The 17,248-nt window shown below is 39.2% G+C and overlaps 1 protein-coding gene across 6 annotated transcripts in view; it reads left to right on the top strand.

The window, feature by feature from the left end:
- The window catches only part of LOC103362261 (thyroid hormone receptor beta), a 143,361-nt gene that overhangs the window by 115,244 nt on the left and 10,869 nt on the right, over positions 1–17,248 (top strand). For all 6 annotated transcript variants that reach the window (XM_008288565.1, XM_008288563.1, XM_008288569.1 and 3 more), the window contains 6 exons: positions 12,151–12,251; positions 12,338–12,485; positions 13,456–13,661; positions 14,749–14,775; positions 15,076–15,222; positions 16,028–16,286. In XM_008288565.1, the coding sequence (XP_008286787.1) occupies positions 12,151–12,251; positions 12,338–12,485; positions 13,456–13,661; positions 14,749–14,775; positions 15,076–15,222; positions 16,028–16,286 (888 nt within the window). The remainder of the gene's footprint in view (positions 1–12,150; positions 12,252–12,337; positions 12,486–13,455; positions 13,662–14,748; positions 14,776–15,075; positions 15,223–16,027; positions 16,287–17,248) is intronic.

A 17,248-nucleotide genomic window follows, 5' to 3' on the forward strand; every position in this document is an offset into this window, starting at 1 on the left:
GTGTGTGTGTACTGGAAGTCTTGATGAAGCGTGAGAAAACACATCTCCTGAATGTATTAATCCCAACTGATGTGACCGTACAGTCATACAGTGGTGTTGAAGCAGGTTGTGTCTTCATGGCAAAGGGCTTTTCTGTATGAAACCGGCTCTCTGGCCTGTTCGCCTGCTGTTCTGTGTCTGGCGACCAGCTACCATTTGTCCATTTGTCTCTAGATGACATCACCGCTACAATCTGTCTCTCAGCTGTTCAGCTGAATGAGGCACTTCACGAATTCAAGCTGAGCTATGATAACATGCAGCATGTCATTTTGCTTTGTCCTATTTTGTAACACGGCCTGAATGTAGAGCTTTATACATTTTCTCATCTGTGTTCAAACAAATCCTTTGTTTTGTCTGTAAGTTGGATGAAGATCCAATTGTGTGTCTCATGAGAAATCTTATTTAATAATATTTGGCCTCTGGAAATCTCTTGCCATGATGATTCACTCATTGCATTTCATTCGCAGCAGCGTCTCATCTCCAGACTTCTTAATGAGGTCAGTGCAGGGAGCAGAAGCAGCTCTGATGAATTGTGTATGACAATGACCAGAGTGCAGACATGAGCTGCTCGGTTTTCAGAGCAAGAAAACACAGTTTATATGTAAAATGTGTAAAACCACAGCACGTGTTTTTGTGTTTTTACATTTTTCCTGCAAACCAGATGTACCTGTTTCCTTGGATAATAAATCCTTAGTTTTAAGCCCCTGTAGGTGTGACTCATGCAGTATAAGAAATTCGGATGTTTACCTGTCATAATCTCCATGAGTTAAATGAAGCAAATGTTTTCAGACTAAGAGGCTTTTAATTTACTACTCTACACTGACTACCCGTAAGCTGCACTTGATCCTGCATCAGTTGACCTGCATCACCCCAACCTGCCCCCAAAAGCTCTGTGCAGGTTTTAAAGCATACTATTTTGAGATTATTGAAAGGTCACGCTGTTGGGCTAATAATCCATCCATCCATTCATCCATCCATCCATCCATCCATCCATCCATTATCTATACACCGCTTGATCCTCACTGGGGTCATGGGGAGGCTAGAGCCTATCCCAGCTGACTCAGGGTGAAGGCAGGGTCACCCTGGACGGGTCACCAGTCTGTCACAGGGCTACACTTAGAGACAGACAATCAAGCACACTCACATTAAAACCTATTGACAATTTGTAATCACCGAATTAACCTCAGCATGTTTTGTGGGAGGAAGCCGGAGAACTCACGCAGTACACGGAGAACAAGCAATCTCCACGCAGAAAGATCCCGGTGCTCCCGCTGGGACGTGAACTGGCAACCTTCTTGCTGCGAGGCAACAGTGCTACCAACTGTGCCACCCTGCAGCCCTGGGCTAATAATAAATTCATGTAAATGTACTGTACATTTGAGGACTTGTGGTCATTAAGTTTCTTTTGCAAGAACCCAGTGATGACATTCATAGTTCACTCAGTGAATCGAGCTCTGTCAGTTTGACCGGAAGCCCAGTTTTATGGAGCTTTGTTGAGGAGTAGTATTGTATTAAAAATGATTCCAAAACAAAATGAATGTAGGATAATCCTCTCAAATGTTAACCTTTACCCGTGAGAGCCTTCTGTCATTCCCCTGAGCTTACCCTGAACTTAAGGGGAAAGGTTCACCCACTAATGTGTCCTCGTCAGGTAACGGAGAGTAGCCGGGGACATCTGGCAAAGGGCATCATGCTAATTGAGGGCCCCTGAGTAAAAGAGATTTCTCACATCCAAAAATTGTTCATGACCGGCTTTGAACCCCCGAGTCCTGAAGTAATCAATCAGGGAGGGAATATATTTGCAAAAGCCTGCTGTAGGGCCACTGTAGGGACATGCCATGCACAGAGATGTTGTCGTGTGCACGGCAAGAAAAGATTATTGTAAGGTAGAGCTGTGAGGGAAGAAATCTTTTGTTATAAACGACGGAGAGGCCTCATTGTTTGCCTCTACTGTAGGAATACACGGAGTCAGCTGCTGGGGACGACACATTTGTGTTTCATGGATTATTTATTATGGGTTTTTATCAGAAAGTCGTGGTAAGTAGAAAAAAAACTTAGATAGTCAAACATTTATCATAGAGTGCTAAACTTCAAAACAAAAAGTGTGTTTGCTTCTTTTTACTTATTAAAAGTCTGGACTTTTAATTTAAATTTTTAATTTTAATTTTTAAATTATATTGAAATAAAGTTCTTCCAAATCCAGTTCTACATCCGAGCTTTCAGTCACATGATGTGCTTCATGTTGTGTGTGAAACAGGATTACAGCAAAGAAAAAGAGTTCAGTATAAAACAGCATTCACTCAGATAATTCTAATTCTTTTTTATTCAATACTTATATTTTCCTTAATGTAATTACAGTTCTATTCATACAGACTGATGGCAAATGAAAGGCGTAAAGGCTGGAGTGTCACAGTAAAGGGTTGGGTCAGAACAGCTTCAGTGCACCTTGACATTGACTCTCCAAGTCTCTGTAACGCTACGGTTTGAACACAACCTTCATTCTTCCAGTAGATATTCGCTCATTTGCTGTTTTGCTGTTTTGATGATATTGATCCAAGAAGTTTCACAGGTGTTCACCTGGGTTGAGATCCGGTCTCATCATTGTTATATCCAAGCCAACAATTGACTTCTTGTGCCCTATAAATGGGAGGGAGACCGCTCCTATCAGGATAGAAATAGGCAGGAAATTTGTATTGATTTGCAGCGAGTCGTCCCTTTGAGGGGACTCGTGGACCCAAATCCCGCCAGCAAAGTCCCCCCCGCAGCAAAGCAGAAACCCGGGTCCCCGCACTGCAGGGGTCAGGCATTCAGACTTGTTCTCTTGGTGTACGCTGACATGAAGTGAGCCACGTCTCCAGAATGTAAGGAAGGATGACTCACCTGTGTTTGTGGTGACTACGTCCCTGACCTCTTAAATGTGCATTCATCTTAGCAATGAGCGGTTAACACACCGCCAGCCTGCAACAGGTTGTTCTTACTGACAGTCTGATCACATCCTGCTCTGACATTCTCAGCCACCTGAGGAGGAGTTAGTCCTCTGGCTGCTGCGCTCTCAGCCCATAGATGTAAATGCAGACGGACGGTAACTAGAAAACATAAACCTTGTGGTATTTTATTGTTCCGCAGTTTGTTCTGTGAAACATTCTGGTGACTTGAATAACTTTGTGGTGGGTTTGCAAGTGATCATTGTTTTGGTCAAACAAATTATTCATGTTGTCTTATGTGGTGGCAACAACTGCAAAACCCTACAGACAGAGTCGCTGTTTGGTTTTTAGCCTAATCTTCCTTTTCAGTGTTTCCTCACTGATTTGGCTGTGAGCACATGGAGCCTGCATGTCAACAAACTCACAGTCTTGTGATAAAGTTAAATAAATGTTAAAAAAAAAAAAAACAACTCTGTATCCAAGAATTGATTAATTGAAATGAATCATTATACATCAAAGAGACTTCTCTGACAGATCTGAGAACAGTGTGAATGTTTGTTTCAAGCAGCAAAAAGCATCGTAGCGTGATGTGTTTGAGTGAACTCACTTCCTGCAATGTCACATTCACATATGTGCACATTGTGATGCCGGTGTTGTATTGATATATGGTTCAGTCCTTATGTTCTGGCTGAACCACCAGCGAGCGGTGCAGTCTCTGTGACTGAAGCTTCTGCCGTCAGTTCCCAAACAATAGACCTTCTTTCTATGTCACTTAGGTCTTGTCCCCTTGCCCTCAGTGTTTTCATACACAGGTCACGGAGCATGACCGGGTGTAATTGTTTAATTGCACCATGCGGTGCACCTGTGTGGAAGCCTCTGCATTCATTGTGTTTCTCCAACCGCTTAGTCCTTTGTCACCATCTGTATGTAGAGGATATAGATTTTAGACATACATTTTCTCCAGCCTTTTATCGTCCTTCAAACTTATAAAGTGTTTTGTTCTGCACATTCTTCTTTAAAAGCAAAATATTTTTAGCTGCCTCATAAGATTTAGCGAGAAATTCTGCAGTTTAATTCAAAATTACACGATGAAAGCACGAATGATTTGTTAAAAACATCGTTAAAAACGTAAATCTCAAATCAAAGGCGTTAACGCTGTCCACTCAGACAACAGATTGTTTCAGTATTGACAGATGTTAAACTGTCTGTTGTATGCTTAACAGTTTGACAACAAGCCTTAAAGAAACCCCAAACAAGATTAGTGCAAGACAAGGACATCACCTCCTCAAAAAGTTAAACTGGTATCAAGCCTTCTTTGCAAGCAGATTTGCCTCACAGGACTTGTGTCTCAACAGCTGCTGCGTGTTGATCGTAGCTACTTGTGACAGAGTCACACTTAAAACTTCAATGGAGTCACTGATCCTGTCATAAGCCTGTTTAACCGTTTGACCAGCCAGATTATATGAATTAAATATTGAGCAATCACTCTGGCCTGGCTGTAGTCCTGCACTTTGTTTACTTGTGTTTAAAAATGCAATTCATTTTTACTAAACATGTTAATCGTAGAACCATCGTAATTGTTACTGTGAGTGAAAAAGAAAATTAAGTGATGCAATTTAGAATATCTTTTGAGTAAATATTTTAATATTTATACGTGGAATAAATTAGCTCAGCGCTTTATCATTTTATTTTGCTAAAATGCTGAAGTTTATATTGACTTGCTGTGGAAAGCTAATATACATTCTTCGTAAATGTATATTTGATTTGCATGTTCCATTCATATTGGTAAATACGGTCCTTTTGTTAATCCTATTTTTAATCTTATTCTACTTCTTATTCCTCATTTCATCTGTAGCACAGCAAACACTGAATGTTAAATACGACAGTGAACCACAGAGAGCGACGTGTTTGTTTAACGCCGACTGTGTTCAGGTTTATCTCTTTGGTCTTTCTACTGTACCTGTGTTTACTTCAGTCTTATGAAGCCTGAGAGCTCCAGATAAAGAACTATATCACATGAGGGTTTTTAGTGATTGTAAATGAGCACAATAGTTAAAATGGTGAGATAGCTGCAGTTTCAGAATAAATCTAGAACATGTTTCTTATATGAACTATGTTATAATATATATAATAACTATTATTTTTATGATTATAGTATGACATATAGTAAAAACCTTTCATTTCTGTACTTCCTCAAGATAACTCAGTTTTAACTGGTTTTAGTTATTTTATATAAATTGCTGTATTATTATTATTATTATTATTATTATTATTTTATTATTTGAAAAGGGACAATGCACATTAATCAACATTGTACAAAGTAAACGAATTAGCTAAATTAAGCTCGTTTTCATTATTATAAACCTCTCACTTGTTATGCATAATGGCATCTCTCTGTATAATTTATTTGTAATGGTTATTGTAAAAATGTAAGATAAGCTGAGATATAAAACTGTTTGCTCAGAGGGAGTCGTCTGTTCTCTGTTTAAATGTATAAGGTCTATACCTCACTATGTTAAGCGCTATGTGATGGTATATGTTGTTAACTGAGCTACACAAATAAAATTGAATTGGAAATTGAATTGAATTAATATTAGTTAAAGTAAAATTAAAATTAAAATTTAAAAAATCAACCTGACTCTAAATTGTAATGTTGAAATATATTATCAGGTGTATTGGACTGCTCAGAAGTCTGAAAAATCTTTTCTCGTTCTTTCTTTCTTTCTTTCTGTCTTTCTTTCTTGCTATCTTACTTTGTTTTAAGAAAAAAAAAAAGTAGAAAAGAGAAAGAAGAAGTGATGGCTATCCTGTTACAGTTAGTGCAGAAATATTTCAACCAGAGCTGGAATTTAATGTGAGATGTCCTTGATTAATTGTTGAACTGTCAGCCGTAAATAAACTGGTTGCAGACTTGCAGTCAGTTTGCCTCCGAAATCACATCAAATCACATCAAATCAAATCACATCAAATCACATCAAATCACATCAAATCACATCAGTACGATCTGATGGTGGAATTTTCTTATAAAGTTGCAGAACTTCTTTATTTGGTCGACATGATTTTTTTTCGGTTTGAAAATTAAATTCTGCTGCTCTTCAGTGGCTGAATTACAAACGTCATTCATGAAACTTTTGATCAGCAGTAATTATCATTCACCACATAGATAACTGTTTTGTGAATCCAGTTAAAAAATTTTCGCTTCCTGCTTTATGATAATTAACAAACGAGATCGTCCAAAGCCTCGGTAATTACGTTAACCCTGGTAACCGTAGTAACCATGAAGTTGTTATTCACACATTTGGATTATTCTCAGGAGGAATCAGCCGTCTCTAGTTTTCTTCTCACTGTAGTAATTTGTAGATTGAATAAGGCATTTACAGTAGAAAACATTTTAGCTGCCAATATATCGTCCATATTTAGTTAGTCTAAGAAGATTTAAACTTTTTTGAGAGAAACTAACAGACTGTAAATTTGGTTTTACATATGAGCTGCTTACTATAGATTTTGTTCACACTAACTTCTACATTAATGAGCATTATTGATGTATAAGGTATAATAACACAGTTAGAAGCTCACAGAATGTGTGAACTAACACTAAATGCCTTGGATATAAACATCCGATTTTTGCCTTTGCTTTCTAGTTGTTGTTGTTGTTTTATATCGTCACAGATGTGTGTCTTTAGATCTGTTACGATATCATAGAGCTTTGTTTGTAGCTGGTAATCCATTACATGACAGAACTGTCAAGCTTATTATCACACTGTCTGCGTGCTCCGCTGACCGCAAATGCATTTCTGTCATTCCCATCATCGTGAGCAAAGCTGCTAATGAGATTGTTTCTGCAACACAAGTCAGATGTCATGTTAAAGTCTCTTTAACATATTTGTCAACATCTCACTTTGTCAGGCTTCTGCTGTCAGTGTTTCAAACTACTTAACAGGATTATGAGCACCAAGTTGAATACAACCTGAACAGGCACTGAAAGATCTGTGAAAATGCAGGAGAGTTTGTTTATTGAATGTCTTTTGAAATAAAATAGTAAATGAGACAAAGCTGGTTAAGAGATTATTGTAGGTTAATATAATCTGAGTGAAAAGGTTCATTGTTGTTATTGTTATTATGTTAATCCGTCTAAATCACACGAGAAAATTAGGATCTATGGAAATGTTATATGAACAAGTCTTGTGGAAGTGTAATAGTCAGAGAGGTGAAAATATTTCATGATATTTAGTTTTTTGTCCACAGCAGGTGACTGAACATGACAACTAATGTTCCATCATCAGTTATTTTCTTAATTAGTTAATTTTCCCTATAAAATGTCCCTAAAAATGCAGATACAGTTTGTAGCATCGTACGGCCCAGTGAGGTGTCTTCATGTGTCTTGTTCTGTCAGAATAAAAGACCATTCACTTTACTGTGATGTATTATGTTTTGGAAAAATCCCCAAATCATCTCTTTTAAGTAAAGTTTTTGATGAACAGTAAATACAATGACTGTGTAATTATCAAAGTCGTTGGGGATTTATTTTCTGTCAGTTGACGATTGATTAATCAGTTAGTTTTTGCTGCGTTAGTTCTGAAACTTTGCTATAAAACGAAACACATATAAAGACTAATTTGAAGCTTAAACTGTTTGTCTTGCTGCAGAACCTTTAACTCGTTTTGAACACGGTTCATCTGTGCAGTAACATCACCGTATTTATATCAACAAAAATGTGAGATGAAGTTCTGCTGGCGGTGTGCAAGCCGAAGCATAATCCTGTACAGCAGCAGTATTGATCGCGGCTTCTTCTGTTTTTTTGTTAATGCTGGTGGCGAGCGTGCAGACTGGCTGTGACTCAGAGGGTTCACTTAAGTCCAAGCAGCAGGGATTTTGAAGGCAAAACTGCACGCATCTTTCCACGGACTTCACCGTGTTCACGCATTCACACGTCTCCATGTTTCTGGCCCGTCTCCATGATTCATTAACGTGTTCTAGTCGCGCAGTGACCAAAAAAAGATCACATCAAGTTTCACCCAAATGGTCAATTAAACAAACAAACTCACATCTGAGGATCTCACATTTTATTCTTTTCCTTGATAAACAAACAAGACCAGGTGACCTCTGCTCACACTTAGCAGGCGTCATCATTTTAGTTCAAGGGCAGAATTAAATACGAGTATTTCAAGTTTTTCTTTTTTTTTTTTGTCGTCGTCGTTCCTCCAAAACCAATTTGGAGTTTCGTCACGCTTCTGAAAATAGGAAACTAAACCATGCCACGCTCAGATTTACACGACAGCTTAATGAGCCTGTAGTTGCTCAACTCGTGAGAATTCGTGACCTAATATGGGTTCACAGGCTGGAAAGGGTTGAGAAGTACGTCTTATTGGTTCCCTGTCACGTATATGGTTTTATTGACATGTTTTATACATTTAATTTGAATGTATCCCAAAACTATGGACACACCTGTGTGATCACAGTCCAGCTTGGACGTAGGTGTCTTTATGTACACTAAACAGGGCTTTGTATATTATTATTATACTCTAATTTCTACATAATTTTTACATAATTTTTACATAAATTTTACATAATTACATAATTTTTCTTTGCACTGTTTTCTCAATTTGCACATTTTGTACAGTTGTTTTATTTATTTTATTTTATTCACCTATTTTTATTTGTAATTTTTTAAGTAGTATTTAACTTTGACTCTTTTTCTGTTGGGACTGGTGTTTTTCTCTTGCTGCTGTACCACAGTAATTTCCCAGACTGGGATAAATAAAGTATTTTTCTATTCTTCTTCTTCTTCTATTCTTCTAATACAAAATGATGACTGTTGTATTTTTTTTTTTACAAATTTCTCTCCTTAAATTAAACAGAACATTAAAAACTTAAGAGAAAGTACTTGAGTAATTAAATTAAAAGTGAAAGTAACTACATCATGTAACTAAAGTGGTCAAAATAAACATACTGGGTACGTCTGTGGGTCTTTACTGGTTTCTGCTCCATTATCCAGAACTGAGCTCATCACAAGCAGCAGCAGAGACAATCAGAGGGTCCATATGTTCTTAAATGCTTTTCATCTTTTTGCTTGTGTGTTTGTTTTTACAATTGTCATTTATAAGATCCACTTTATAGAAAAACCTCTTCTGCAGAAGGAACTCTGTTGTATTATTTTTAAAAAATGCATCATGAATCCCGACAGTAGCGCGTTCTCGCCATAAGGCTTATCCCATCGTTATTGAACAGGGAGCTTGATCAATAAGGCTGAGTCTCGTCGGTGTCCGGGATAATAAGTGTATTATCTGAAACAGGTCCGGCAATCTGTCGCTCAGCGCGTCGCTCATGTCTCACATTGTGGGGAAACCATATTGATTTTAATCATTCTTAGACTTAAAAGTGTAAAAAAAATATAGTTGTGTTTAGTGTCTAGTGCAAATAGTACGCAACTGGTTGAATCTATTACTTGGATCAAGAACAGAAAAAGAGTTTTGTTTGTATATAGTGTACATATAGAATAGAATAGATTAGAATAGAATAGAATAGAATTGTATGTCCATATGTGCATACACTGTTTTACATTTGCAATCAGTACATTTAAATATAAATACTGTAGATTATTCTCTGTTTTTTCAACATTAATCTAATTACTGTAGTTTTTATTTTTGCTTTTTGTTTGCCTGTTTTTTATTATTCTTCCGTTCCATCATAAATTAGCTGTAGAATAGCAACTGAAGCCGTATTAGTCTCATCAGTGAAACGTCAAGCTTGTATGTATATTCTCAGTTACGCATTGTTCACTGAAAACGGTCGGCAGGAATAATTGTGCTCCACTGACCTAAGAGAGGTTGTTTACAAATTCTGATAATACCCAGCGGATAAGTAAAGGGACTCAAAGACAAAGGTTAGCGCTTGTCTTAGGGAAGGTTGGAGATTTACTCATTCTAGCATTAACTGACTACTCGTGTCAACCACCTCTACACCCAATCAAGTCTTCTTTCTTCAGAGTTGTTCTTCACTCTGGATGGAGCGAGACGGCACTGACGTATTTACCCATGAACTGAATTATTCTAGTTTTTGTTTAGTTTTTTGTTTGATTACTCTCATCAAACTCCGTTTTTCCATTAGCATTAGAATAAGGCAAAAAGACATGTTACACAGTTCTTGGTGAAACATCAAGGATGTATGTATATATATAAATATATAGTTAGTGTCGTAATATTTAGTGAATAGTTGTCACTGACCTATACCTATACTGACCTATATTATCTTGTTTCTAAATTCTGTTTAAAATACCCTCAGGATAAGGAAGAGGCTTAATACACGGAGGTTAGAGGTTAGAGGTTATTTGAGTAAAGGTTTTTATAAGACTCGCTAATTCTTACATGATCTGAGAGCCCTCGTCACATGTTTTTTCATCCATTCAAGTTTTCTCTGAGCTTGTCGTCTTTCTTTACGACTGTTTTTCCCTCTGGATACGCGTTCGTTTTTACATGACATTTCACAGGCTCTCGAGATCTTAATCTGTGACATCGCCACTGTTTGTGGCACGTCAAGGATTTGTGGAGTGTAAGATTAGAGCCCTACGTCGTCATAAATCTCTGCTTCCCAATTTGGCCAGGTGGTGGCGGGTGGGGCAGCTGTGAGGTGTCTTCTGTGGTGTCTAGATTTGCTGGGTAGAACGTTTGAGCATCTATGGACGGTGAACTTCATGGTGAAGTTTTTAGGAACCTGGACACATTATCTCACGTGGCTTGATGCTCAGGGTTTAGAACCTGCTACGATTTTGCTTTTTTGAGGACCGACAGTTCTCAGAGTTGACCCAGAATTTTTTATGGTGCCCTGCTGTGGTCGTCCATGATGAACTACTGCATACCAGACATGTATGAGATGCCTCATGCTGGCGTTGGAGGCTACCCGGTGCCGGGCGGTGGGGAACACTGCATGTACCCAGGTGAGGGACCCGGCTATGGACCCTGTGAACCCCAGCCTCTGCACCATCCCCCCTGCATGGAGCAGGCTTGGCCCCCCAGCCAGCACTACTCGTGCTCGTATCCTGCCGGTCCTCCTGTTTTTAAGAGCGAGTTTTGCAGCATGGAGATCCCTCTCAGTCATTTCCACCATCAGCCTCAGTATTACCCTGAGATCAAACCTGACTTTTCACACCTGCAGTGGATGCAGGGAGCTCACAAGAGAGGTATGACACCTGGACTGTGACTGTTTACATGCTTTGGTTAGAGGGTATTAGTGATTGGATGGATTTGCATGTATACGTTTAAACTGACTGAAGTTGTTGTTTTGTGATCGTCTCTTTGGAGTGAGTGTGAAGAACATCTCTCATGTTTCTCTATTGTTTTTTTTATTTTTTTTAAGTATATCTCTTTTTGGTAATTAGTGATGACTCCTCCTTGATCAATGAATCAATGATGTCTGGGATTTTCGAATTAAGTCTGATAAATGATAATCCACGACTTAAGGCGTCATGTGGCGGCAGGTCTGTGAGCAGGACTTGTTGCATCTGATGTGCAGAGTGTTTGACTGAGGCGGGCAGGCGGGCGGGCGGGGGTTCCTTATTGATTGATGGTGAGGCAACAGAAGGCTAATTCAACATGAATGATGATGCTTTCTTAACAAACCCCAAAAAAGATATTGATCATTTTGCTGACCTCCGGTCCTGGAGCCTACCAGAGGTCAGGGCATCAAACTAATTAGGTTGAATCCCAAAATTAGGCCTGGTGTTGTCTCATTGAGTTAACTGGAGGCAACAGTGCCATCTGTGGAAGTTCGTGGAAATCAAATATTAGGTGTCGTACCGGACATGTGTGAGTCAACCTACTTTTATAATTAAATCTGATTGTGTGACTTTCCAGTGCAGCAGAGTTTATATACGGGGACACACTTGGATAATAAATATTAACACAAAGGAGCAGATGACTCACGTTTCTTGAGCGTGCAAGTTTCCCTGTTATGACAAAGAATTGAAGCAGGACAGTCCACATGCATTTTAATAAAAAACTCACCTTACAAAAATATAAAAATGTGATACTTAGATTAGAAAAATTCATCTTCAGTTAAGGTCAAAATAACCTAAAATCTATTCAAAACCTGAGAAACATTTTTAACCAAAGGATTTATGAAAACATGGTTTAATTAAATATGCAATATTCTTGTTCTTACATAAATAACAACCATTTGTCCTTCTCTCCAGGGTACATACCAAGTTACCTGGACAAGGATGAGCTATGTGTAGTGTGCGGGGACAAAGCCACAGGCTATCACTATCGCTGCATCACCTGTGAAGGTTGCAAGGTAACGAACAGGGCGAGTAGCAGCAGCTTTATTCAGTCTTCCATTATTCGCCAGCAGCTCTGATCATATGAAGGTCTGCTCTCCAGGGGTTCTTCAGGCGGACAATCCAGAAGAACCTCAACCCAACCTACGCCTGTAAGTACGAGGGGAAATGCGTCATCGACAAAGTGACCAGAAACCAGTGCCAGGAATGTCGCTTCAAGAAGTGCATTGCGGTGGGAATGGCAACCGACTGTAAGTTTTATAGGTCAGGATGGCCTTAGGAGCATGATGCTTCAGACAAAATGATTCAGTCTTCTCAGTTTTTTAACGTTTTGTTTGGTTTTTTTGCCTTCTTTTAGTTTTTTCTTAAGTCTATCCAGGAATTGCAGCTGAAAATCAGCATTTAGGTCAATATGGCAGCAAAAACAAGCAAATTATTTTTTAAAATTTGATCGCCAACAACTAATTCACTTCAATTCAATTCAGTTTTATTTGTATAGCGCATATTTACAACAAGTCATCTCATAGCGCTTCACAAAGGCAGAGACAGAAACAGATCAGATAATGATTTCCAAACAAAAAATGTTAAATATTTAACAAGATTATTTTTTTATTTTTGGTCAGAAGCACTGTTAGAGCATCTCTGCCATTCTGACGTTTTATATAGAAAACTGTGAATCTGTAAATGGAGAAAATAATCAGTAAATTAAAGAACTGCTGTTTGAAAACGGATGAACAGCAGAGAGATGGAAAATCCTTCAGGGATGGTTTCTGTGGATATTTTAATGCCTTTCTCACCATCAACACTTGTCATCTTTGGAATCGTTTGTAACTGAAACGAATCGAGACCAGTCGCAGAGGAAAGTAGCTCCATAAGACGCCTGCAGTGAGTGTTTAAGACTCCACATATAGACTGTGGATGAATATCAATCCTTCTCTGATGGCTTTGGCCAGTTCAAACAGTTCAAAGTGAGCCAAGCAATTTGAACTGGAAGTAATCCCTTGTATTTACAGTGTGCTTACAGTGTGGTGCTACATGTAAAGTGTCACCTAAATTGGATTCCCTGCTGTTTCCAAGAACATAATTGAAACACCTTTGCTTTTCAGTTGAACCTGTTTTCAGTTCATCATTTCATGCCCCCTTGCCTTTCCTTCTCCCTCCCATCCACTCTCTTTTCTACTTTTCTGCCCCTGCCCTGCCGTCCCCCCTCTTCCGCCCCAGTGGTGTTAGACGACAGCAAGAGGCTGGCCAAGCGGAAGCTAATCGAGGAAAATCGGGAGCGCCGTCGGAGGGAGGAACTGCAGAAGACGGTGTGGGACCGACTGGAGCCCACCCAGGAGGAGTGGGACCTCATCCGTATGGTGACTGATGCCCATATGGCCACGAACGCCCAGGGCAACCACTGGAAGCAGAAGCGAAAATTCCTGGTGAGACATCCTCCTCCCTCCTCACCACGGCCTCCATTGTATTGATGCCTTATCCAAACCCCCCCCCCCATCCCTCCCATCCCTCCCATCCCTCCCACCCAGCCCCCTCCCAGTCATGTCCTTGTCTCCTTCACTTCCACCTCGACCACTGTTCCACAGTTCCCTATGTTAATATGTCCATGTGTTTTTTTGTATCTCCTTGTAGAGTGGAGAGAATTAGCTGGACGATGGAGAAAAGTGTTCCTCAGCGCAGCAGCACTAATTTATATTGGAACATCTTGTCGTTTTTTTATGTCTCGCCACCGATGATCTTAAACTGCTAATACTAATAACTTGCTTTTTTCGTGCCGTTTCATTTTTCTCTCTTTCTGTTTGTAGCCTTTGATTTCATATTTCACCCCTTTTTTAACAGATTTTGCTTTTTTCTTTTCTGTTCAGTCTAATCGCTCTGTCCAGATTGAAAATCTGTCAGTTGTTGAATTTATTTTGGGTTTCTATGGCACGATTCAACAGAACACTCGTTAAGGCAGAAAACTGTTTAACCGTAGAGGAGCAGAAATGAGGAAACTAAGATAATTTTATATAAGATTTGAATTTGTTGGATATTTTGATGACACGGGGGAGGCTCTGGGAATCTTTGGAGAAAGGCGTTATAAGGACACGGTGTGATCTGTGGCTTCCATCATCTCTTGTGGTGGTTCCACCGGAAAAATTCAATCCAAAATAATGTTTTAATGTTTATAAAATGGGATGCAAATTTAGATTGACTGAAGTGTAGCCGTGGGGCTTTCTCTAAATTGTCAACCATTACAGTAAAATATTGAATTTTGTCGTCTAAGTGTTTCTGAGGACCTGTTTGAAGCCACGGTCCTGAATCTCACCATAGAAACTCATCTGGGATTTCTGTCCTCACCTGTTTTCTATCTGCACACTTTCATCTGTCTTCAGTTTTAACCTGTTTTCTTTTTAGTTGGCTTGACACGAGTTCTTCATTGAAACTTCACGATTCCTGTTGATTATCCAACAGGTCGAGGAAGCAATGCTTCTTAATGAAATAACATGTAATTTATTCTATACTTCTGACCAGAGTGCAGCGGGGGTGAAGGAAGCTAAGGTACGAAGCCACAAACACTCGTTCGTATTAATAAGATCAATTGTCTTTGTGCTTTGGCCCGATACAGTGTTAAGTTTTAAAACACAGTAATTTATAGTCATTTATATGCAAAACACATGAAGTTTAAACCAACAGTACTTTACTGCTACACTTATATAGTTATTCGTCCCCATTTATGAAGCACATGAATTCTTTATACTACTCATCTTTACCTTGTTTCATATGTAGTTCTTGGTTTTTGTATTTTTATGTAAGCATGGAGACTCTTGGAACATTGACCTTCTCTCCTTGTTGTTTCAGCCAGAGGAAATTGGTCAAGCATCCGTGGTCAATGCACCTGAAGGAAACAAAGTGGATATAGAAGCATTCAGTCAGTTTACAAAAATTATCACCCCTGCCATAACCCGAGTGGTGGACTTTGCCAAAAAACTGCCTATGTTTTGTGAGGTAAGAGCAGTTGCTTTTTCCATAAAGTTTCACAGAATGTAGATAGAAAATAGGGAGTTTCTAATGTGAATGTGAGTGTGCTTGGTTGTCCCCTGCCTTCGCCCTGAGTCAGCTGGGATGGAAGGATGGATGGATGGATGGATGGATGGATGGATGGATGGATGGATGGAGTTCCAAATGTTTCTTCTGCTGGCCACAGTTCAGATCTGCAGCCAACATTAGCTTATCAGAAACATCTACAACTGTGTGGATGTCAAACAGAAACTTAAGCTTGCGTTAGAAAACTTGGTAAATGTTTGAGGTCATTGGGAAGAAGAAGAGAGCACACAGAACAGTTGATAAAAGTAGAAAGCACACAAATAAAGCAGGAAGCAAAAAAACATAAAACTTAAATGAAATCAGGAAAAGCTCTCCGATAGAAATGTGTTTTAAGAAGTGACTTAAAAGAGAATCAACAGAATCAATGTCATTTACTGCTAATAATTTTTAGCCACATCTTCAAGCTCACAGTTAGAGTCTTGGGGTGATGTACTGCACATCTTACTGGTATTGTTCAGTAGAGATCTGACTAGTTAGCTCAGGATATCCGAGCTGCTTCTTCCTGCTGGATTTCAGAGCAGAAATGTGCTTCCAAGTTCAAAGGTCTTTGTTTTTATCTGTGATTTGAAGTGTGTTCAGCTCTCCACTGTTTCAAACAGACAAGATGAAATGTTCAGATAAAGCTGTTCATATGGTTGTTAGATGTTCTGTGTGAGCTCCATCAGCTGTCTTCCACCAGTGCTGACATCTGTCTTCATTTATCCAGCTGCCTTGTGAAGACCAGATCATCCTGTTGAAAGGTTGTTGCATGGAAATCATGTCGCTGCGAGCTGCTGTCCGCTACGATCCAGAAAGTGAGACGCTTACACTCAACGGTGAGATGGCAGTCACTCGAGGACAGCTTAAGAACGGAGGACTGGGGGTAGTGTCAGACGCCATTTTCGATCTTGGCGTGTCGCTGTCCTCGTTTAACTTGGATGACTCTGAGGTGGCTCTACTGCAAGCTGTCATCCTGCTCTCATCTGGTAAGCCCCTGCTGTCCAGACTCTCAACACGCATAAGTTGATTAAGGGTGTTTTGTTTTTCTTATTTTAGTTTCTGTATTATTAGCATATTCCTTATGGTACTACGGCCATTTACGCTTTCGAGTATTGGTTCAAAGACAACAGAACTTTATGGAAGTGAGTGGGTTACACTTTTTTTAAGAAAGCAGTAAACTTCTACAGATTTTTGTGACCAGTGAAGATCATCATACAAAACAACCAGAGTCCATCCATAAACACCAAATGCCTTGTTGCCTCAAAGGCAACGTTCTGAGCAAGTTTGAGCAGCTAGTGTGGTTTTGGTTCCACCATCATTTTTCTGTGTGACGTTCTGCATGTGTTTGAAGATCAGTTCTGTTCTGCTTCTGTGTCGTACAGACATGACATGAGTCCCGTCTGTCCTGTCATCTAAAACACTTACAGTATCCCATAGGAATTAATTAAGCTGAATATTTTTGGACAGAAAGTTGGTATTTTGTGTTTTTTCACCATGTGTGAATTTGGCTTTTATTTTTTTTTTTTTTTGCCGAAGCATTTGACCTGAAGAGAACAAAAGCAAAGTATCCTCATGCACGCCCAAAGAAATAATATCTGGCATTGTATTCATGTCAAGCATGATATTCATCTACCGAGCCATTGAGCTGGGGAAACAGTACAGGTACATAGTTATTGCTGGATGGATGGATCTTCTTTTACAAATCAAGCCACACTTCTCTTTAAAAGTAGTTTTTGTTTGGCTACAAAACATCTGACTAACAGGTTCCTGCACCATCAATGGTTCCCATTAGAAAGATTTATAACCCTCTGAACCCAAAGAGTCTCTTTGCTTTCTGTCACATTTCTACTCACTGTGGGCTCATTTTTCACTGAAGTCCTGCACATCTATAGAAACGACAAAACCACGACTGGAAGGAGAGAGAACTCAGAAATGTTTTCTTCTCAGT

This window comes from Stegastes partitus, unplaced genomic scaffold (genome assembly GCF_000690725.1).
Source record: "Stegastes partitus isolate 25-593 unplaced genomic scaffold, Stegastes_partitus-1.0.2 Scaffold565, whole genome shotgun sequence".
In the NCBI taxonomy this organism is placed as follows: domain Eukaryota; kingdom Metazoa; phylum Chordata; class Actinopteri; family Pomacentridae; genus Stegastes; species Stegastes partitus.